The sequence below is a fragment of the Petaurus breviceps genome, unplaced genomic scaffold (assembly GCF_028583685.1).
Source record: "Petaurus breviceps papuanus isolate PSGF00001 unplaced genomic scaffold, PetGlider_PUasm1.0 77, whole genome shotgun sequence".
NCBI lineage: Eukaryota > Metazoa > Chordata > Mammalia > Diprotodontia > Petauridae > Petaurus > Petaurus breviceps.
The window spans coordinates 6,663,252-6,685,115 of NW_027186492.1; the positions used below are offsets into that span (position 1 = coordinate 6,663,252).

The window sequence follows — 21,864 nt, forward strand, 5'->3', positions numbered from 1 at the left end:
AATTAGACCTATCTGCGTTAACACTTCCGGGATTCCACTGGCGGGGAAAAGGAAGCCCTCGCGCTGACCAGTGCCTTTTTCTCTTCCTCCCGAAGAAATTGTCTTTCCCGGCTAGTTGGTTTGACCGGAACTACACTCCCCAGCGAGCCTTGCGCACCGCGGCTGGAGCGGTGCTCCTCCCCGAGGGCCGGTGGAGCTCGCGCCGACGGACGCTGTCTTCGCCGCCCGCTGCCGGCCGTGGGGATGATCCACGAATTGCTCTTGGCTTTGAGCGGGTACCCGGGTGCCATCTTCACCTGGAACAAGCGGAGCGGCCTCCAGGTATGGTTCATCCTAAAAGGAGCGCTAATTGGAACTCGGACTGAAGGAGTGAAAGCTAGGGGCGGAGCTAAAAGTGCAAGTGTTTGGGGCCGGGGCGGGACCTGGCGGGGTAAGGAGAGTAGAGGGGCGGGACCCTGGGACTAGAGAGCGGTGGCGGACCTCGGGGCTTTTGGTAGAGGAGTGGAGGGCGGGGCCTGGAAAAGGCGGGAAGAGGGTCGGAGGACCGGCCTCAAGTGCAGAATGGAGGTGGGGAGAGGAGGGGCCGAGGCTGCCGGGGACCGTGAGGAAGAGGAAGGGGCCTAGGCTGGAGGGGCTGAAGGGAATGGCAAAGGTAGAATTAAAAGGTCTCGGACACTTGGCGCTGTCACTTCACCCTGTTTGCCTCAGTTTCCTCATCTGTAAAATGAGCTGGAGAAGGAAATGGCAAACACTCCAGTATCTTTGTTAAGAAAATCCCAAATGGGTTCACGAAGAGTCAGATTTCAGCGAAGATCTAATCACAAATCCAGCATTATTTTTAATATAACCACTTCGGAAAAAGCTTAGGTTAATGAAACTTCTTAAAGATGGGGAAACAGGTCCAGAAGACATGAAATTCCATGATCTGCACCTCTATTTCATTGAAACCACATATAAGGATACTCTCAATTGCATTGGCATACACAGGGGTTCCACCTCCACAATCCCTAACTCTGGAATTCTGCATTCTTTTTGACTGTAACTCCCTATCTTTCCATCTTTCCCTGTGCCTCTCACCCCTCCTAAACTCAAGCTGGCCTTTCACCTAATCTTCACCCCTTCAGGCAGGCCTTCTCCTTGTTCCCCCAAGCCCTCACTGCTTCACTTCCCTCTCTTCAAAATCTTGACCCTGTAATTAACGTATTCACTTTACATGCTCCTCTGCCTTTGAATTCTCTGCCCCCTTGTCCTCTCACTACTCATCCCTTTCCAAACTGCATCCTAGGCAGGATTAATATTAGTATCTTCCTTCTCAGCTCCTGCATGTGTCTTTTTTCCCTGCTTTACACATCCATGTCTTTTCTATCCTTAAAATCACTTGACCCAATCATAGCCTCAAACTCGTCTTATTCTGTCAATAGGATTCTGTTTGTCTCCTTTGACAAACTTCTAGAAAAAAGCTGCCTATGCTCTACTTACATTTTTCCTCTCTTCATTCCTCACCCTTTGCAATGTGTCTTCTCCCCTCATCATTCAGCTGAAATTATACTCTTTTAAAGTTACCAGTGATCTCTTTATTGACAAATCCAGTGACCTTTTATCAGCTGTCCTTTAGGAACCTCTCTTCAGTATTTGACGTTTTACACACACTCCCACCCCTCCAGCTCCTGGACACTCTCATCTCTCTTTCAGTTTTTATAATATTTTTTTCTTCCTACCTGACTGGCTTCTGTCTACATGTCTGACCACTCCTCAGATTCCTCATCATCACATCATGATCCCTAAATGTAGGTATGCCCGTGCCCTCTGGTCTTTCTCTGTTCTTTCTTGGTGACCTCATGAACTTCCAGGGGTTTAATTATCATCTCTGTGCTGATGACATCATTTCTATATATCCAGCCTTAATTAAGGTCTTTCTCTTTTCCTGCATAGACACATCACACATTGCCCATTAGATATGTTAAACCAGATGTCCTATAGGCATTTCAAACTCATCATGTCCAAAAAAACCCTCAGCTTCAACCCTAAATCTGCCCCTTCCTCCTAACTTCCCAATTCCTATCCAAAGCACCATCGTGTCTCCAATCACTCAGGTTCACAACCCCCCCAGATCCAGCCTTCACTCTTCCTTCTCCCTCAGTCTCTGTCTAATCACTTGGTTCTCCCTCTACTTCTCTCACATCCATCTCTTTCTATTCACTCCCAAACCAGTTCAGTTCAGGCTCTCATTACCTTTTCACTTAGGTTATTACAAAAGCTTCCTCTTTAATCCATCTTCCACAGAGTTCTCTCTCAAAAACACAGATCTGATACTCCTCTTCAAGAAGCATTCATAGCTCTCACTTGGCTCTAGGATCAAACTTCTCCATTTGGCATTGAACACTCTCACAATCTGACTCCAGAATGATTATACATGACTGCCCTTTATGCACTCTGTTCCAGCCAAACTGAACCCCATGAAATTCTTTTTCCCCTATCTGTGCCTGGCACAGGCTGTCCCCTATTCCTGGAGGCTTTCCCTCCTCCCTTATGCCTCTTAAGTGCCATCACCTGCATGAGGTCTTTCCTCCTTTATACTTCCTGCCCCCAACTGCTAGTGTTCCCCTTGAAAAATTATATTGTATACGTTTTATATTTACTTGTATGCAAATATGTTCTATCTTCCCAGTGGAATACTTAGATCCTCGAGGTCAAAGACTGTTTTTCTTTGCTTAGCACAATGCCAAGTGAAAACTTAATGAATACTTGCTGATTGATTGTGTGCTCCTACTTGCATGCTAATGAATGCTGCTAGAGGAAGTCCCAACACTGATGATGAGGTTTTGCACTAATGGATGTTACCTGATCTTAGCTGGGCCTTCACTTCTGCTTGCTGCGTCTTCTCTGATTGACCTTCTGTTGCACTTCTCTACCACCCCTTCCCTGCTCCCTCTAAACAGGAGGTCTCAACACTGCACTAAAATATGGGGGCTGTCCATCATGAGTTTTCCCCTTCTCATCTGTTATATACTTCAGATCATCTCAGTGTTAGCCTTTCCTTTGCATTAGTCAGGGAGGAAGAAATGACCCTTCTCTTTACCAATGCCAAATCCTCTACTTCAGAGATTCTTAATTTGGGGTCCATGAATTTGGTTTTTTAATAGTTTGATAACATATTCAATATAATTAGTTCACTTTGCAATCCTGTGCTTTTTATTTTGCGTATTTGTCAACTTTATTCTGAGAAGTGGTCTTTAGGCTTCGCCAGACATGATCTTCCAAAAGAGTCCATGACACAGTAAAATGAAGGACCCCTTTTCTACGTGTACCTTTCATCACCTCTACTCCCATCTCCTCTGGGAGCTTTTTCTTTCAGATATCCTCTTGCTCTCCCAAATTTCTAGTCTCTCCCTGTGCACTGGCTCCTTCCCTGATGCCCCACAAATATGCCAGCTCTTTTCTGTTAAACTTCTAGCAAAAGCTATCTACACTCATTGCCTTCCGCTGTCTCATTTCCCACATACCTTTCAGCCTCCAGCATCCTTGCTTCTGTCCTCACTGCTTGGCTGATGCTGCTGTCTCTAAGATTACCAGTGATCTCTGCATTGTTAATTCCAGTTATCTTTTCTCAGTCCTCATCATTCTTGACTTCTCTGCAATGATTTATACCATTGACTGCCTCCTCTTTCTGAATACTTTCCCATCTCTGGGTTTGCATGACATTGTTCTGTCCTACTTCTCTTCCTCCCTACTCTCCCTGTCCTTCTCAGACTCTTTGCAGGATCATCATCCACATCCTACCTTAAACTGTGCATGTCATGCCCCAGTGCTGTGTCCTGGACCCTTTTTTTTTTTTGCTTTTTGGAGGGCAGTTGGGGTTAAGTGACTTGCCCAAGGTCACATGACTAGTTTTTGTGTTAAGTGTCGGAAGCCCGATTTGAACTCAGGTCCTTCTGACTCCACGCCCTGTGCTCTGTTAACTGTGCTACCTAGCCAACCCCATGGACCCTCTTCTTTACTTCTATACTTGGACAGTGTTCACCTCTTGCTCCCATGGGCCCAACTCTTATCTCTTGGCAGATAATTCTCCACCCTACAGTATAGCCCTCTCCTCGGTCCTGAGCTCCAGTGCCGCATCTCTGTCAGTCTGTTGCTAAGCCATACCTCTTCTGCCTCCGCAACATTTCTCACCTACATCCCTCTCTCTCCTCTCATGGTAGCTATCCTAATTTAGGCCCTCATCACCTCTCACTTGGACTATTGTTGTAGCCTCTGATTTGTGTTCCCTACCTCAGGTTTCTCCCTTTTTTTTCTGTCTATTCTTCTTAGAGCTGCCAAAGTAATATCTTTAAAGAATAGGTTTAACCATGCCACTCTTCTGCTCAGGAAGCTTTAATGGCTCCCTTTTGCCTCTGAAATCAAATACAAATTCACCAGTGCATGCCTTTTCTAATTGTTCCCCTTATAGGCTCCCCCTTCTTCAGTCTGCTCTCCACAGAGCTACCAAAGTAATGTTCTTTTTTTTTTTTTTAATAAAGCAATTGGGGTAACTTGCTCAGGGTTACGCAGCCAGATTTTTTTGTGTGGGTGTTAAGTATCTGAGGCTGAAACCGATCCCGGGTCCTCCCAACTCCTGGGCCGGTGCTCTTACTGTGCCACCTGGCCACCCCAAAAGTAATGTTCTTAAAACATATGTCTCCTCTACTCAGGAGGTTTTAATGGTGACTGATTTGAACTAGAAAAATATTCACATTTTTGTTTTGTTTTTTTTTTTTGGTGGGGGAAAGGACGAGGGGGCAGAGATACATTAAAGCCCTTCCCAGTTTGGCTCCAGCTTGTTTTTGCACTAGAGTTGCACATTACTTTCCTTTATGTACTAAATGTTCCATCTATACTGGGTTCTTTTTATTCCTGGTAGAGGACACCCCATCTCCTCTCTCTTTGTCTTTGCCCAGGCTGTGCCCCATGCCTGAAAAGCTCTTCTTTTTCATTTTGCTTCTTAGGACCCCTGGCTTTCTTCAAGCTTCAGCTCAGAAGATGAGCTCTTCTCATTTCCCCACTTGTTGATAACCTCCCGCCTCTCCTCTCCCACCATTACTTTGCATATGTTTTGTATTTACTTACCTGTATCCCTCACTATGATGTAAACTCCTTAAGGGCAGAAGTAGTTGCATTTTTGTCCTGGTATCCACAGTGCCTGTGCCAGAGGTGCTTGGAAAATGATTGTTAAAATGAAGAGCTCAGCCAAGAGGGGAGGTGTTGGCATTGTTCTTCCTCTTCGTTCTTGAATTTTTGGTGTTGAACCTTTGGTTTGGGTGGATTTTTTTCCCTAAACTTTTCAAATTTAGCAGCTTAGAAAGATAAGTCCTATTTATAGGCTCTCTCATCTTTGGTATTTTGTGAAGTGATAGGGTTTGAGAAAAGGAGAATGCTTTTATTTGTTTTTTGTTTAATTTCCTCGCAGTATCGTCTTGTATTGTCTCTCAATTTGAGGTTTGTTTTTTTTTAAGTTTTCATGTGTGTATGTGGTTGTGCCTCTTTATATCCCCTACAGTCACTAGCACAGTACTGTGCACACAGAAGGTGCTTAATAAGTGTTTATTCTGTGGTGGAATGTTAAAAGTGGCAAGGCTGAAGGAATCAGGAAGGCAAAGGCAATTGCTTGTTACTTAACTTTCTTTCCCCCCTCCCAGATTATGTAAATCCATTCAGGTGATAGATTCAAAATATGGAATGAGACATTTTTTAGAACTAAACAGTACATCCAGGTAGCACAGTGAGTAAGAGCACCGGCTCCAGTGTTGAGAAGACCTGGAGATTGAATCCCGGGCTCAGACACTTAGCACTCACCCAGAAACACCTGGCCATGTAACCTTGAGGAAGTTACTTAACTCCTATTGCTTAGGGGCAGCCAGGTGGCTCAGCAAGTAAGAGCACCGGCCCCAGTGTCGGGATGACCTGGATCAAATCCAGGCTCAGATACTCAGCACCACACCCAGAAATAATTGACCGTGTAATCTTGAGCAAGTTACTTAACTCTGATTGCTTAAAAAAAATAAAATAAAATAAACATACTATTTCCTTTTTTTTTTTTTTTTTTGCTTTTCTGGAGTGGGGAAGGTAGGGTAATTTGGGTTAAGTGGCTTGCCCGAAGTCACATGGCTAGTAAGTGTTAAGTGTCTGAGGGCAGATTTGAACTCAGGTCCTCCTGACTCCAGGGTCAGTGTTCTATTCACTGCGCCACCTATGTACCCCAACTATTTTCTTTTAAGTGATATTTATATGGACCAAAAAACCCTCAGTTTTTTACAATCTTTAATGAATTTGTTGTAATCACTTTAGAAAGTCACTAGTAATTTAGAAATAGTTATGCTTCACAAACTTCTTCTAATAAATCCACCTCACAAAAGACAGAATGAGGAGAAAAAAATATGATCATAAGACATTGGAAGGAAAGCATCCCATCATTATTGTAAAGCATTTGGAGCATCCTTAGGGAGGGAGCCAAATGAAGCTGAGGCATCCGAGTCCTTAGTGCTGTTGCTACTTTCGTAGGTGTCGCAGGACTTTCCGTTTCTTCATCCCAGCGAGACCAGCGTCCTGAATCGGCTCTGCCGACTTGGCACAGACTATATCCGCTTCACAGAATTCATTGAGCAGTATACAGGTCATGTGCAACAACAGGTGGGTAGCCGCTGCCTGGGAATGTGACCCCCGGGAGGACAGTGCTGGTCTTTTCACACAGTTGCTTTCAGGGTCAGAACAATGCCAAGTATTAATATAATAGTATTATTAACAGCGTTAATAAGAGTGACAGCAGGACCTCACTACAAACAACCCTAACAAGTAGTCCTTGAAGACCCCTCATGGGGAAGAATTCATTGCTTCTTGAGGTTTTCCTGCTTGGGTAGGTCTGAGTCAGGAGTGAGGAACCTGCATCCCCAAGGTACCTGTGGCCTTTGAACACCTCAGGTGCAGCCTTTTGACTGATTCCAAGTTTTACAGAACAAATCCTTTTTATCAAGGGGGGTTTGTTCTGTGAAGTTTGGATTCAGTCAAAGGGCCAAACTTGAGGACCTCAAGGCCACAGGTTCCCCATCCCTGGTAAGTATTAGGAAGTTTTTTTCCTGATATCAAGCATAAACTTGCTTCTCTGTGATTTCAATTCATTGCTTCCTAGAAGTATAACCGATCCATATGATGAATTATAGAAAGAGTCCTGTGGAAGATGGAATTCACCTAAGGTTATTTACAAATGTGTCTTGTGATTTGGATTGTCTTTTCCTGTAACTGCTGGGAGTTTTTGTTCTACAGCTTAAGAATCAGCATCATATGATGGGAAGAGTGCTGGATGGGGATCTGGTTCTGTCACATATTTCCTTTGTAACAGTTCCACAGAACCTCTGTGTTCTCAGAAAAACATCCGTCTGTGAGGGGCATTATATTAGACATGAGAAAGGGAAAAAAGGGAGCTGTAGGCTTGTTTCAAACTTAGACGTCTGGCTCAAGTTTGAGTTAAAAATCTGGGTTCTGCAAAGCCAGTGGTTCTCGAGGAAGATGGGTTTTTTTCAACAGAGGAGGAATTCTTTCCTTTTTCTTTTTGCATCAGAATGCTTTATTCTTCCTTATGGCACAGGGTAAAAAGATTCAGGCTTAAAATAAACATGATGTCAGCTTCGAAGGTGGGAACAGGAATTGGGAGTCACACTGATTTAAACATTTACAAAGTGCTTTTCTCACAACATCCCTTGAGGTAGGGAGTATAAATGTATTATTCCCATTTTACAGATAAGTAAACTCAAGCTCAGAGAAGTGAGATGACTTTGTTTCAGGTTGCTCACCTAATCAGTGTTGGAGTGAGGGCTGGAGTTCGGTTTCTGTCGTAAGACTGGTGCTCCACACTACACCAAATCTGGGCTCAGTCCCAAGTTCTACCTCCTATGACCTCTGTGACATTGCTCAGATCACTTAACCTCTCTGAACCTTCTCCTCATTTCTGAAGTGAGAAAGTTGGACTGGACTCTTGCCAGTTGAAATCTGTGGTCCAACAATATAAATGGACAAACTATTTCCTGCACTATTTTGTAAGTTTTTTCTTCTTACTGACACAGCTATTCAGGCATTAACAGTACAACCAATGATGACATAATAGCAACAAAAATAATAGCATTTGCATAATACTTAAAGGTGTTGCAAAGTACTTTACAAATATTATCTCAATTGGTCCTCACAACTACTCTGGGAAGTAGGTGCTATTATTATCCCCATTTTAAAAATGAAACTGAGATAGACAGGAAATTTTACATGTCCAGGGTTACATGGCTAGGAAGTACCTTGAAACCATGATTGAACTCAGGATTTTGTGACTCCAGGGTCAGCACTTGATTGGCAAGTCCCAACACTGGAGCTAATTTAATTTGGCTTTATTTAATTTCAGGATCACCATCTGTCCCAGCAAGGCCAGGGTGGATTACATGGAATTTATTTGCGGGCCTTCTGCACGGGTCTGGACTCAATCCTGCAGCCATATCGTCAAGCACTGCTTGATTTAGAGCAAGAGGTGAGGTAGAAAAGAGGTAAAACAGGAGATAGCACCCCTGAGTCCCCCAATTCCCTTGCTAGTCCACATCCTTGGAAAGGAAATGTCCCCTGATTCTGTGTCTCCTTTAATCAGGGTTTCGGGGATGGAAAATGTCTTTAATGGGCACTGTAGAACACTATAAGCTCTCTGCCATTGCTCATAAAATGATTAAAGAAACTGCCTGTGTATGTCAGAGGATCTCAGGGTATTGAAAGTCTTGTCTTCAGTTTTTAATGACCTGTATCACTTTCCCTATTCCTCTGTGGGAACCTAAAAGCACTCATTACCACAAGGTCCATTCTTTCTCTCTCCCCTGCTAGTGTTTAGACCATGGGTAAGAAACTTTTTGAGATGACATTTTTCTAATTATATTTTTTTTTATTGCAGTTTCTCGCTGACCCTCACCTTTCTATATCACATGTCAATTACTCCTTGGATCAGGTATGCTTTATAGATAATGGACTATCTTGGATTCTTTTAACCTATTCTCTCAGTCTTTTAGGCTATATTTGAGTAATCTGGTATTTAGAAAAACTCCCTACTTCTAGATTCAGAATTTCAGTCTAAAATTTTATATTTTGTACATTTAATCTGCTTTACTGTATCAGCATTATATCATGAATTCTAAAGATAAATTGTCTCAATGTTTGGCAATAAAGTTATCCATGTTGATGTCATATTAACTATGCTGCCAGCCTCTAAAATAGGTGTTTCTATCTACCTTCCTCACCCTGCCTACCACCATGGAAGCTGGGATAGGCTTAGAACAGTAGACCCTTTTTTGCCTCTTCTGGGTGGATTTGATATCTTTGTCCTCATTCAGAAATGCCACCATTTCCTGAGTTTATGTTTATACTCCTCTTATATTTGGTTGCCTGCCCTCTTAATTAGCTTTTGCTTTGCTTTGTAGTTCCAGCTTCTTTTCCCCTCAGTGATGGTTGTTGTTGAACAGATTAAGAGTCAGAAGGTAAGCACTTCTTTTGTTCTGGTTAATAATGCTAGTAGTTCATTGTGCTTAGTGATTTGTACTACATGGATTTTTTTCAAACTGATGTGTTTGGGGGAACCATGAAATTAGGTCTGAGAAGGAAAGGAAAGGAAAGGTACATATTAATCATTGATGGGAGCATGGAGCTTTTTCCTCAGAGTTATGCTTCAGTATTAAGAAATCACTGTGCCTAAGCCATTCACCTAATTTTGTTTGTTAAATGTACTTTTTATTCTTGTTGTTGCCGTTATTATTCTCATGGAAAAATTTATTCCAAATATTCTAGGAGACTGTTGCCATTTGGAATCTGAGCTAGTAACTCTGAAATCATCAAATACTGAGTAGATTACCTGGTGAAGTTAGGAAAAGTACCTGCTGGCTGGCTCCCTGATTTAAATGAGTCCTTTTCTGTTGAGTTGTTATAAGAATAGTCAATTAGGACAGCTAGATGGCGGAGTGAATAGAGCACCGGTGCTGGAATGAGGAGGACCTGAGTTCAAATCCGGCCTCAGATGCTTAACACTTACTAGCTGTGTGACCTTGGGCAAGTCACTTAACCTCAATTACCCTTTCTTCCCCCCTCCAAAAAGCAAAAAAAAAAAAACAACAGTCAATCACAGGAGGCAACCTTGAAAGTAGTATAACTTTTACAAATTCATCCACAGCATTTTAAAAAATTTGCAGTGAGACAGTTGGTTGCATATGACACATTCCTATCTCTTTCCCTTCCTCTACATACACCTAACCCCATAGATATTTAATGAGACCTTTGTAAACGTCATACAGATGTAATATATATATATATATATATATATATATATATATTAATATTAATGACTGTGGGCTCCCTACCTCTCTCCCTTTTCTTTTTCTCTCCCCTCTCCCTCTCTGGTCTTTTTGTCTGTCTCTCTTACACATACACAACACAGAACAAAGTAAATAATTGCCACGTCTTCAGCTAAGCTGATCAGGGAGAAAGCCCAAGCAGATAATTCAGGCCAAAGAATTGAACATGAAGGTAGGACCCAGTGCCAGATAGAGGTAATCATAGCAAAGAGGTTGAAGTATCTAATTTTTTTGGCTTCCTACTTTGTTGCAAATAGTTGCCAGCCCTTCACTTCATTTTGTGTTGTGTAGACACATACCCAGCCACATTCCAAAGTGAGTTGTTTATGTGAATCCCCTCCATTCCTGCAAGCCTTGTGTGGAAGTTACTTCTTCATGGATCTCTCTATCCTTGCAGCTTCCTTATACCCCCTTCTCCCCACTGTGATAGCAAATGAGAAGAAAACTACCATGTGAATGGAGTTACTAGACAGATTAAGTTCCCTTTCCTTTCCCATGTTAGCATTTTAATTGGGAAAGGAGAGTGGAAAATCCAAGAAGAGCTGGTGGGTCACTGTCCCACCTTTCGAGGATGAGCCTAGGAATGCTGTGGTCTGAGGTTCAGCATAAATTGAAAAGATTTGCACGTTTCAACGGATTTCACTTTGCTCATTTGAAAGAGAGTTATGTCTGTGTTGACTTATCTGGCTACAGAAGCGAAGATAAAATCTCCCTCGTAGAAAGAGCTAGCAGGGGTACCAATAGTAGTAGTGTTTCCACTTCTGAATTAATATATTCACTCTTGACTGATGAATCTAGAACCTGTAGTTTTCTGAACAGTTAAGCATTCCTGTGCAGTATCTTTCTGGAGAAGTTCTACCTTCTTCCACAGTAAGATAATAGGCAAATCTAGCTCAAGAGGAGATTGACTGACCCTGCTCAGCCACTCTTATGAAACTCCATGGAATTATGTAGCTGGTAGCATCTGGAAATGTGGGGAATCAGAAAGCCTTCTTGCAGAAGGGGGAACTTTAGCTGAAACTTGAGGGATCCAGGAAAATAGGAAGCAGAGGTGAGGAGGAAAGAATTCCAGGCTTGGGTGATGGCCAGGGAATATACCTGAAGTCCAGGGACAGAGTGTCAGCAGTGAGGCCAGTGTCATTGGGTGTGTGTGTGTGTGTGTGTGTGTGTGTGTGTGTGTGTGTGTTTTAGTGGGGGGGAGGCGTCGTTGTTGAAATGCAAAAGGTAGGAAAGGGCAAAGTTATGGATGGGCCACTGGAATTGATTAGATAGGGCCCTCCTGGACCAATTATAATTGAATGTAAAATTTAAACTTCTGCAACAGACACTATATAATTTTTATAAGTTTATCTTTTCCACAGATTCATGGCTGTCAGATCTTGGAAACCGTCTACAAATACAGCTGTGGGGGACTGCCTCCTGTACGCAGTGCACTAGAAAAGTAAGTCATGAAAACAGTTTTGTTTTTTTTTTTGCTTTTTGGAGGGGGTAAGGCAGGGCAATTGGGGTTAAGTGACTTGCCCCAAGGTCACACAGCTACTAAGTGTTAAGTGTCTGAGGCAAGTCACAAAAACTTAAATAGGATTGACAGTTCGTTAAGAACATTTTATTTGCATATGGTCTAAAACATCTCCAAAATAGTAATAGATGGTTCAGGAAAGCTAACACTGAGCAGATGGGTCTGTATGACCAAAGTAGGAGGGGCCAGGATGCCAGCTGATAAAGAAGATTCCAGGGTGGTTCTACATAAAGGAGAGTGAAGTACCATGTATGACTTTGAGGTCCCTCTGATTTTCAGATCTCATCATCCTTAGGGAATCACTGTTATATGGGTTTTGCTTGGCTATATTTGAGTAGATCCTTGAAAAGAATTGCTGTTTTCAGTCATTAAATCAAGAGGCATTTTATTAAATGTTTACTGTCTGCCAGACTCTTTGCTAGACTTAAAAATACAAAAAAGGGCAAAAATACATTCCCTACCCTCAAGGATCTCACTTTTCTAATGGGAGAAATAACTTCTAAACAACTACTTACATATAAGATATTGTTTATATAGAGTAGTTGGAACATAATCTCAGAGGAAAGCCACTGGTAATGGGGAGGGACCAGGAAGGGCCCCCAGTAGAGGTGGTATTTGAGGTGAGTCCTGAAATAAGCCAAGGAAGCCAACATGTTGAGGGGAGAAGGAAGAGCCTTTCAGGCACTGGACAGCCTGTAACAAGGTGTGGAGTTAGGAGAGGGCTGTCAAGAAGGCAGGAGCTGCTGGATTGTAAAGTATATGGAGAGGAGGGTATAAGAAGACCCCAAAGGTAAGGAGGGGCTGAACAGAGAGTTTTATATTTGATCCCAGAGGTGATAGGGAGTAATTCATGTTTCCCATTTTATTTTACCCTCTTTAAAACTTGAAGTTAAGCTTCAGTACTGGGTGGTGGAAGATTGGACTCCATGATCGAGTTCCCTTCTAATTCTCATATTTGTTTATTGCACAAGAAGGCTTTGGAAATGCTTCAGATAGTTCTGTAGAAGGTGTTTAATCTCCTATTTCCATGGTTTTTTTTTTGGTAATGCTACATTTCTGAATCATTCCTCCCTTTTCAAAGCCGTTCCCTTCCTTCTTGTTGAAACAAGAGAAAATGAGCAAACTGCTTTTGCTATCAGAAAAACAGACTTCTCTAAGCTCATCTCATTTCATCTTAGCAGGGATTTTCTGCTCTGAAACTCTTGCAGAGGGTGAGAAAAAACAACATGAAAATACTTCTTTTCTGAAAGAAGCTGTCAAAATAGCTGAAGAACATCTTAAACTTTAATATGTGAACTTTAATTATGAGAAATTGAATGACTGAGTAAATCCAAAAAGATATGAATAAAAATGGAATCATTATTTTTAGTGCAATGGACAATTTCCCTTGTGACTCACCAAATTCTTATTCAGATCTTAGCCACTACCCTCTAGTAATGTACCAGAATGGCCTGTTTGTTTATGGGTTTTGAACAGTCTCTGCAAGGGGTTTTATGGCATTGATCTTTCTTACCCTTTCTCCACTTAGGATCTTGGCTGTGTGCCATGGGGTCATGTACAAGCAGCTTTCTGCCTGGATGCTACATGGCCTGCTCTTGGATCAACATGAAGAGTTCTTTATTAAACAGGGTCCATCTTCTGGTCTTGTCTCTACTCAGCTGGAGGAGGAGGAGGAGGACCTGGGCATTGGGGGCCTAACGGGGAAGCAATTACGAGAACTTCAGGATCTGGTGAGGATTTGATGGGAAGTAAAGTACATTCCACCAGATATTGACTCTTGAGCCCTCTCCGATGAGCTTCTCCCGAGCCTGCCACCTCAGTGTGGTCACAGCCACTTTCTTCAAAACCTGTCCCTCCCAATATTTGTCTTTGGGATGGATGCATGGGAAAGAGCACTGAAGCTGGCATCCCTAGAGGGCCTGAGTGCAACCTTCCACCTCCTTTGCTTCTTTGTCTAGGTCCAGACTTGACCTCCCTAGGCCCTATTTTCCTCATCTATAAAATGAGGTTGGATTTGATGACTTTAAGTTCCCTTCCAGCTCCAGATCTATGAGTCTATGATAATCCATTAGACTGGGCAGTTGTGAGGCCCTCCTCTTACCAAACTAACACATGTTAGGAAGTGGGCAGCACCTGTGTGCTCCTTAAGCTGGGTCTCCCTGGTGAGATTCCGCTCAGGATCTTAATTAGGATTCACAAAATCCTATATAGATGCCAGTACATAACATAAGAATCATAAATTCTTGAAACTGAGCATAATAGGATTTTAGGATTTTTTTTTAGGACTTCACAGGTCTAGTCCAATCTTCTCAATTTACAGATGAAGAAACCAAGACTGAGAGCAGTTGAATGACTTAGCCAGAGCCCCATAACTAGTTAATGGCAATACTAGAACCAGAACACTCATGTGTTGTAGCTCTCCTGTCTGCTGTTCTTTCCGCTAGGCTAGACTACTTCCTTGCAAACACAGTATACACTTGGCAATTTATGGCAGGTAGGGGTTGTACATCCCTGGGTTTAAAGTCCCTATTGTCCAAATATATTAACTATGGAACATAAAGGATAGAGATAAATGGAGTTACTGTATACTTTCTTGTTTCCTTTGTCACTCCCTATCGCCTTGCCTAGCGCCTGATTGAGGAGGAGAACATGCTGGCCCCGTCCCTGAAGCAGTTTTCCCTTCGGGTGGAAATACTTCCTTCCTATATTCCAGTGAGAGTTGCTGAAAAAATCCTGTTTGTAGGAGAGTCTGTACAGATGTTTGAGAATCAGAATGTGAATCTGACCAGAAAAGGTAGGCAGTCCTGTCCTAATATCTCATCCCCAAAAGCTGGTCAAGAGCAGCGTTTATTGCCCATTGCCTCATGGACCAAGGTAGTGATCAGTGTAGCACATCATATTCTGAGATAAATATTGTAAGAGGAAACCATGATGCTTGTCAGAAATCTTCAAAACAAATGAAGTGGCACCAGTGGTTAAGAGTAAAACTTTTTGCCCTCTATTTACTAGACCCTGGGTAGTTAGATTCTCTGCAACAGCAAATGAAAGAATCAGATCCTTGCTGATAGCATAGCTCCAAGGGTCTCTCCTCCTGCTATCCATGATACACAGGATCTATTTTAAAGAATCAAGAAGACACCTTTGCTGCAGAGCTGCATCGCCTCAAGCAGCAGCCTCTTTTCAGCCTTGTGGATTTTGAGCTGGTGGTGGACCGGATACGCAGCACTGTTGCTGAGGTTTGCCTTTTAAGTATCTGATCCAGTAGATGTTTTTGAGGGGGTGGATTGGCCTGGCAAGATAGAGAATGGAGCACAGCAACCGTTTCTTATAGCTGGCATTGGCACAGGATGAAGGAATGATTCCTCAGGCCATACCTTTTCTCTATCTTTGGGTTATAGGAATGCTCCAGCATTAAGTATCCTTCCCTCTTATCAAGCTCAGTCTCTTGAGGGACAAGACATGGAATGCCTTGCTTGCTTCGTGCATGGTGAAAGAGACACAGTTGGCTTACCCTCTCATGTCACAAAGTTTTCTTTAGTTGAAGCAATAAATAAGATCTTTGTTTCATTTGAACTGTTCAGCATTTTGTGTATCTATTTCTGCTCCACAGTAACTTTTGACAAGATTTAGTCTTCCACTAAAGAATAAAAAAATAAAGGGCTAAGCTGCTGCTCAACTCATCTTTCCTGCTGCTAGCATGTATGTACAGGGTCTAGTATCAGTTTTTCAGAAGCGTTTTTTGTAAACAACTTATTGTGATGATCATGTAGTATCCTTTCATGAGCCATTCAGTGGAACATAGGGCAGCTTTTTAATAACAAATCTCCCTTTGTAATGGCGTTCTTGAAATGGGATCTCACTGATGTTCTTGTTTCCTCAGCATCTGTGGAAGCTTATGGTAGAAGAGTCAGATTTACTGGGCCAACTAAAGGTAATAGTTTCATTTATTTTCTTTTACTGTTAAAATGTAGCTAACGGGAAATGACTTTGCCTCTCTTAACTCTCCTGATGTTGGGGAGGAAACCTATCCCTGGATTCACAAGATGACCTTGTATACTCTTCCCCAGAATGAGTAGCCCATTGCTGGGTGTCATCTGAAGGAACAATTCCTTCCAGGATTTGCTTCTGTAAATATAAACATGATTGTACAAATATACCATACTATAGGACAAAGAGATAGACACAGATTTTCTTGTCATTTTATCCTTTGTGTTGCCAACAAGTAAAGATACCAAACATACTGTCATCTTCCTGGCTTAATAGCATCACTAAAATTTCAGTTCTTAATATGCCTGTTTAGAAGGGCAGAATCTCATATCCGTCTGTTGGAGACAGGAGGGAAATGGCACTGAATTCATTGGTATGGGAAATTCCCTAGGAAAAAATCTATCAGTGCTGATCAGTACCTTCTCTGCAACATCTTATCTTAGAGAATTTGCCTGGAGGCACTAAGAGGTTGAGCGACTTTCCCTGGGTCACACAGCCAGGATTTATCACAGAAGGGATTTGGACCCAGGTCTTCTTGACTCTGCCCACTGTGCCATGCTGCCTCCAGATCCGTGTGTTAATTGGGTCCAAATTCAGGAGACAGCTCTTCCTTGTCTCTAGTTTAAAAGCCTTTCTACAGTCTGGGAATCTACTTTGCCAGTGCTGTTTCATACTACTCCCTTTCATGAGCTCTGTGTTCCGCCCTCTGTGCTCAGTAACTGTTCTTAAACCCTTCGTCTTCAGCCCCTTTCCTTTCACATGAGCCATTCCCCCATGTCTGGAATGCATTCCTTTGTCATCTCTGCTTTTCAAGAGTCCTTGTCTTCTTCCTTCAAGGCTTAACTCAGGTTCCACTTCCTCAGGGAAGCCTTTGTTTATCTGCCCAGTCTTCAGTGCTTTCTGCCTCTAATTTATCTTCAGTTTTACTTATTTAAGTAAATATTACATCTCCCAAGTAGACTATAAGCTACTCGACAGTAGGGATAATTTAATTTTCTTCTGTGTGTTCCTATCTCCTTGGACAGTGCCTTACACATAACAGGAGCTTCATGAAGGCTTTAATTGAATTGAACTCAGTTCCCTGGGTAGTGAGGAATTTCTAGGCTTGTCTGATTGTTGAGTTGTATACTGATATTCTTTTTTCAAAGATCATTAAAGACTTTTACCTGCTGGGACGAGGAGAACTGTTCCAGGCTTTCATTGACACAGCCCAGCATATGTTAAAGACACCCCCCACTGCAGTAACTGAGCATGGTAAGTATCCTTTGCTTCCTGAAATTCCATGTTCCTGGGGTGCCATTCCCACCACACTGTTGAGTCTACTCAACAGAAAAGAGGATGGCTGAGTTACAAACTGCCTTTCCCTGATTAAAGAGCCCAACTCTCAGCTTCTCCATTGAGGGGTTAAAAGACAGTCTCCTGACCATCTGTCACTGCCTAGAGGAGCCATTCCAGAGTGACTGGATAGCTCTCATCAGGCTGCAGCTGTCTAATGGAACAAGCAGCCACATAACCAACGGTATCTGTATGAAAAGATGGGGTCTGAACCCAAAAGTCAAATAGTGTTCCTGATAGGCAGGCAGGGTTGGATGGGAGTACATTTCCCCCAGGCTTAGTCATATAGCCAAGTGCTATTATTTACTCCCTCTTCTCTCTCTCTGCCAGATGTTAATGTGGCCTTCCAGCAGTCTGCCCACAAGGTACTGTTAGATGATGACAACCTCCTCCCTCTGCTCCACCTGACAATTGAGTACCATGGAAAAGAACATAAAGGTATTAATTCTCTTTCTCTCTCCATCCCGTATCAGTGTTCCTCCTTTTTCCTGATGCTGTTTCCTTCTCTGAAAAGACTAACATGGTTTTCATCTTAGAGTTCTCTACCTTTAGCACTCTGAGGGTCCTAAGAGATCTTCTAGTTCAACCTCTTCATTTCAAAGATTAAGAAACAAGGATGCAGGGGGGGGTCACATGATTTGCCCAGACTCATGAGTGGCAGAGCCAGGATTAGAATCCAGACCTATCTTGTCCAGCAAGGATTTTTTCATTATACCACGCTGTATTTCTGTTAGATAGGTCAATTCTTGTCTTGTTCCAGCTGCCTCTATGTTTAAAGACGATAGAATAATCACTGAGATCTACCAGGAAGCCTGCACACACATGATTTCTTCCCTTGCTGTCTGCCCATGTATCTTTCTCCTTATACTTTAGACATCCTCCTGTTTTTTTCTCTCATGTTATGTGCATTCTTCTTCTAACAAAACAAGTTGTCTATCTTAATTAGGTTGCAGTTTCTTCATTTTCTTTTTCTTTTTTTGCCTTAGATGTTACTCAAGCACGAGAAGCACCTTCTAGGGACACCTCTCCCCGAGAAGCCCCTGCATCAGGTTGGGCAGCCCTGGGTCTTTCCTACAAAGTGCAGTGGCCTCTCCATATTCTCTTCACTCCTGCTGTCCTGGAGAAGTAGGTTTACAAGGCCTCTGTCAGCTTTTTGCTAGCAAACACTATCTTAGGTGCTCCAGGCAAGAGATTATCTGGGCAGGGAAGATGGAGGCCTTCTGCCAGTTGTTAGTAGTCTGCAGGCCTGGGAGATACAACTTCAAGAATCCAGCCATCTCCACCGCACTATATTTAATGAGCAGATGTCTGACCTGAAACTCTTTAGATAACTCCTGGTAAAAGATGTCTTTTTGAATCAAAGTCCTTGGGGAAGTAGTATGATTTAGTAGAAATAGTGCTCAGCTTAGAATCACTGAACCTGAATTCGAGTCCTGGCTACCTCTGTGATGATGTCACTTAAACTCCCTGGGCCTTAGTTTCCTCAACTCTTGAATGAGGAGGTTGGACTAAATGGCCTCCAAACTCCTAAGTCTTCCTCATATATCATGTTACCTCTGTTTTTGAAATTGATTTGGGGGAAGATTCTAGTGGCAGTGACCAGCATAATCAGCTTGATGCTGGAAGTGTCCTTAACCTCTTTGGAGAAGGTGAGTTTAGACATGGATTATTTTAGAATTTAAGGAAATTAGGTTTCTCCTTTTTCTGTGAAAACTCATGCCTAGATGAGAGGTCACATAATTCCAGTTCCCCTTGGAATCAGCTCTTCTTCCAGTTGCCTGTCTTCAGTATGTTTTTTTTTTTTGACATTTCTTTCCACATCAGTGGCTGTCATGACATAGGAAGGGATGAAAAGTTTAGAGTCACAGACTCTAGAATTAGAAGGAACCTTATAAGTTATCTTAGTATAGCCTTGCTTCCAGGGCAGGAGTTCTTTCTCTGAAAGATTAATTCAGCCTCCATTTGGATATTTGTGAAGACTGGTAACTCATTACTTTTCAGAGAAGGTTGTATCACTCTCATACAGCTAACCATTAAATATCATTAAGAATTCATCATGCACATGATGCAATCCTGAGCCCTAAGAGATTGTGAGAAAAATATGCCTGCCTTTGAGGGGCTTACATTCCTCAGGTTGCCTGTTGCTTTTCATGGTCTCTGTATAGTTCAGTGAACTTTGTAAAGCAGATGCTGGTTGGCATGACTTGGCCAAGCAAAGGTAGAAGGGGCAGAGGTTGTTTGGCTTTCAGGGCCTCCCGTGAGGGTAGAAGTGGAAAGTCCTGGTATAGGCTCATACATTGAATTGAGCCTCCGGAAAGAGAAACAAGGACCTCACCTCCAGCCAAGAGGGCTCCTCTCTGACTATCTTCACGTCCTTTTTGAAAATGGGAAAGAAAAAGGGAGAAAGGCTAGGAGTCTGGAATTTAACCGAGGGAGAAGGGGACGTGGCTGGGAATGAAAGATTCTAGAATCTTGGTGGTTGTTTTGGACCCAGGTACAATGTTGTCTTCAAGTATTTGCTCAGCGTGCGACGAGTGCAGGCAGAACTGCAGCACTGCTGGGCTCTCCAGATGCAGCGCAAGCACCTCGAGTCTAACCAGAGTGATGCCGTTAAGTGGCGCCTGCGGAATCACATGGCCTTCTTGGTGGATAATCTTCAATATTATCTTCAGGTCTGTGCTGAAAGTTAAGTAGTAGATGGGAGATGAAAGGGCATGAGAAAGGTCTTGGAGGGATGTTTTATTCTTGCCTGTGTGAATGCTCATGAGAGAAAAAAAATGGGCCGTATCATTGGGCGTGGTTTTTAGGATTACTTTTATAGTGGAATGGTATTGATGAGGCATAAGGAGCTCCACAAGCACGAACAATCTCTTAGGAGCAGCACAACGAAGGCACCTCATAAGTTCTTGTGGATACGATGACATTGGCATCACACTAAACCCTCCTCTGTTTTGTGGCAGGAAACTGACCCTGAGGTTTTTTTGAAGGTGATATCAGTAAAGTGCAAGCTCTAGCAGATCCTACCAAACTATAAAACTTTCAGGTCAGGCCATGTGACAGAACTTTCTGTTGTCTAAGAACCAGCCTCACTAAGTTAGGAGAGGCTTAGCATCAGATGGTTGATTGCCAGCTGATGAATTGGTTTGGTCACAGAAACAAACAAGGACCGTCTGCTAAAGTGTAGAGTGGTGGCAGTGTAATTCACTGGAGGAAGAAGCATCCTCAGGATGAAATCGCAGATCTTTGGAATCACTAAAGTTTTGGCTTGACTGTTTATGAAGTGTCCCATAAGTCTTTGAATCTTAGTAAGATGGAACTGAGTCAATCAATGTAAACTACAATGTGGGCTTTAAAAGCAGAGGAGGCTGGGCTGAAGCAGCTTCTCAGCCTGCCCTACCAAAGCCATGCCAGATAACAAGGGCTTTCTTGGTCAGTCCAGGAGCACTTTTAGAAGAGATTGGATGAGCTGGGGGCAGGGGAGTTTTCTGTGTTTGTTCTTCAGAAACCTCACTACCCTTTCTATCTTACAGTGACCATGTCATACAGACTGCTTGACTTATTTCTGATTCTCCTTCAGGTAGATGTGCTGGAGTCCCAGTTCTCCCAGCTTCTCCATCAGATTAACTCCACTAGGGATTTTGAGAGCATCCAGTTGGCTCATGACCACTTCCTGAGCAACTTGCTGGCTCAGTCATTCATTTTGCTGAAACCTGTAAGTAGAGCTATTTTGGTTTTCTGAATTTTTATAGCCCTAAATCTTCCCTTTCTTTAGATGCTGATTGAGTTGACAAGACAACAGACTTCCATTAAGCAAATCTTTATTCCCCATTTTTGTTGGTGTTTAGCAATATTTATAAATAGAAGACAGAAAGCACAGATGATATGTATTCAAGTTTCTGAAATACATAAGGAATAGAAAACAGCCTAAGACAAAAGAAACAGAAACTTCTTTACCTGTAGCAGGAGGAATTTTAGTGAGTATGTATGGTAATAATAAAAAGTAAGAGTGAGTGAAATACTTGTTCTGCTAAAGATGTCTGTGAACTAAAAAAGCTTGAGAACCATTAGGACAGGGATGGGGAACCTGTGGCCTCCAGGACACATGTGGCCCTCTAGGTCTTCGAGTGCAGCCTTTGTCCAAGTTTAAGACTGTACTTGAGGACCTAGAAGGCCACATGAGGCCTGGAGGCCACAGGTTCCCCACTCCTGCATGAGGATCAGTCACCTGCCTTGGATGGTTTGAGTTTAGTTCTGCTTTGGAGAGAGGATGGTGGGACTATAACTTCATTAACAAATAGTCCTTTAGCACCCACTCCATTAAGGCCCTATACTAGACACTTGAGATCCAAATGGCATTGTTTTGCCTCCCAAGGAGATTACAGTGTAATTAGGAAGACAGACTATGCATACAAGATAGCATATATTGCCTTGTATTGTTATTATAGCACCAAACAAATGGCATGGCCAGTAAATGCTAGAATGCTTGGTGTGAGTTAGGGCAATTGAGGAAGGTTTAATGGAAGAAGTGGGACTTAAGCGAGGCCTTGAAGAAAGACTTAGAGAAGCAGAAAAATAAGGAGAGGAAAAAAGATATATTTTGTACATGTCATACAGGGTATATAGAGTATG

At 42.6% G+C, this 21,864-nt stretch overlaps 1 protein-coding gene across 1 annotated transcript in view; it reads left to right on the forward strand.

Annotated features, from left to right (window-relative positions):
• TUBGCP4 (tubulin gamma complex component 4) overlaps nucleotides 1-21,864 on the forward strand; it is a 29,957-nt gene continuing 8,093 nt past the window's right edge. The window contains exons 1-15 of the mRNA XM_069105878.1: nucleotides 1-321; nucleotides 6,535-6,663; nucleotides 8,417-8,539; nucleotides 8,948-9,001; nucleotides 9,471-9,527; nucleotides 11,756-11,835; nucleotides 13,442-13,643; nucleotides 14,542-14,707; nucleotides 15,025-15,149; nucleotides 15,794-15,844; nucleotides 17,049-17,154; nucleotides 17,566-17,673; nucleotides 18,222-18,360; nucleotides 19,730-19,907; nucleotides 20,813-20,947. Of these exons, the coding sequence (XP_068961979.1) occupies nucleotides 244-321; nucleotides 6,535-6,663; nucleotides 8,417-8,539; nucleotides 8,948-9,001; nucleotides 9,471-9,527; nucleotides 11,756-11,835; nucleotides 13,442-13,643; nucleotides 14,542-14,707; nucleotides 15,025-15,149; nucleotides 15,794-15,844; nucleotides 17,049-17,154; nucleotides 17,566-17,673; nucleotides 18,222-18,360; nucleotides 19,730-19,907; nucleotides 20,813-20,947 (1,731 nt within the window). The 5' untranslated portion in view covers nucleotides 1-243. The remainder of the gene's footprint in view (nucleotides 322-6,534; nucleotides 6,664-8,416; nucleotides 8,540-8,947; nucleotides 9,002-9,470; nucleotides 9,528-11,755; nucleotides 11,836-13,441; nucleotides 13,644-14,541; nucleotides 14,708-15,024; nucleotides 15,150-15,793; nucleotides 15,845-17,048; nucleotides 17,155-17,565; nucleotides 17,674-18,221; nucleotides 18,361-19,729; nucleotides 19,908-20,812; nucleotides 20,948-21,864) is intronic.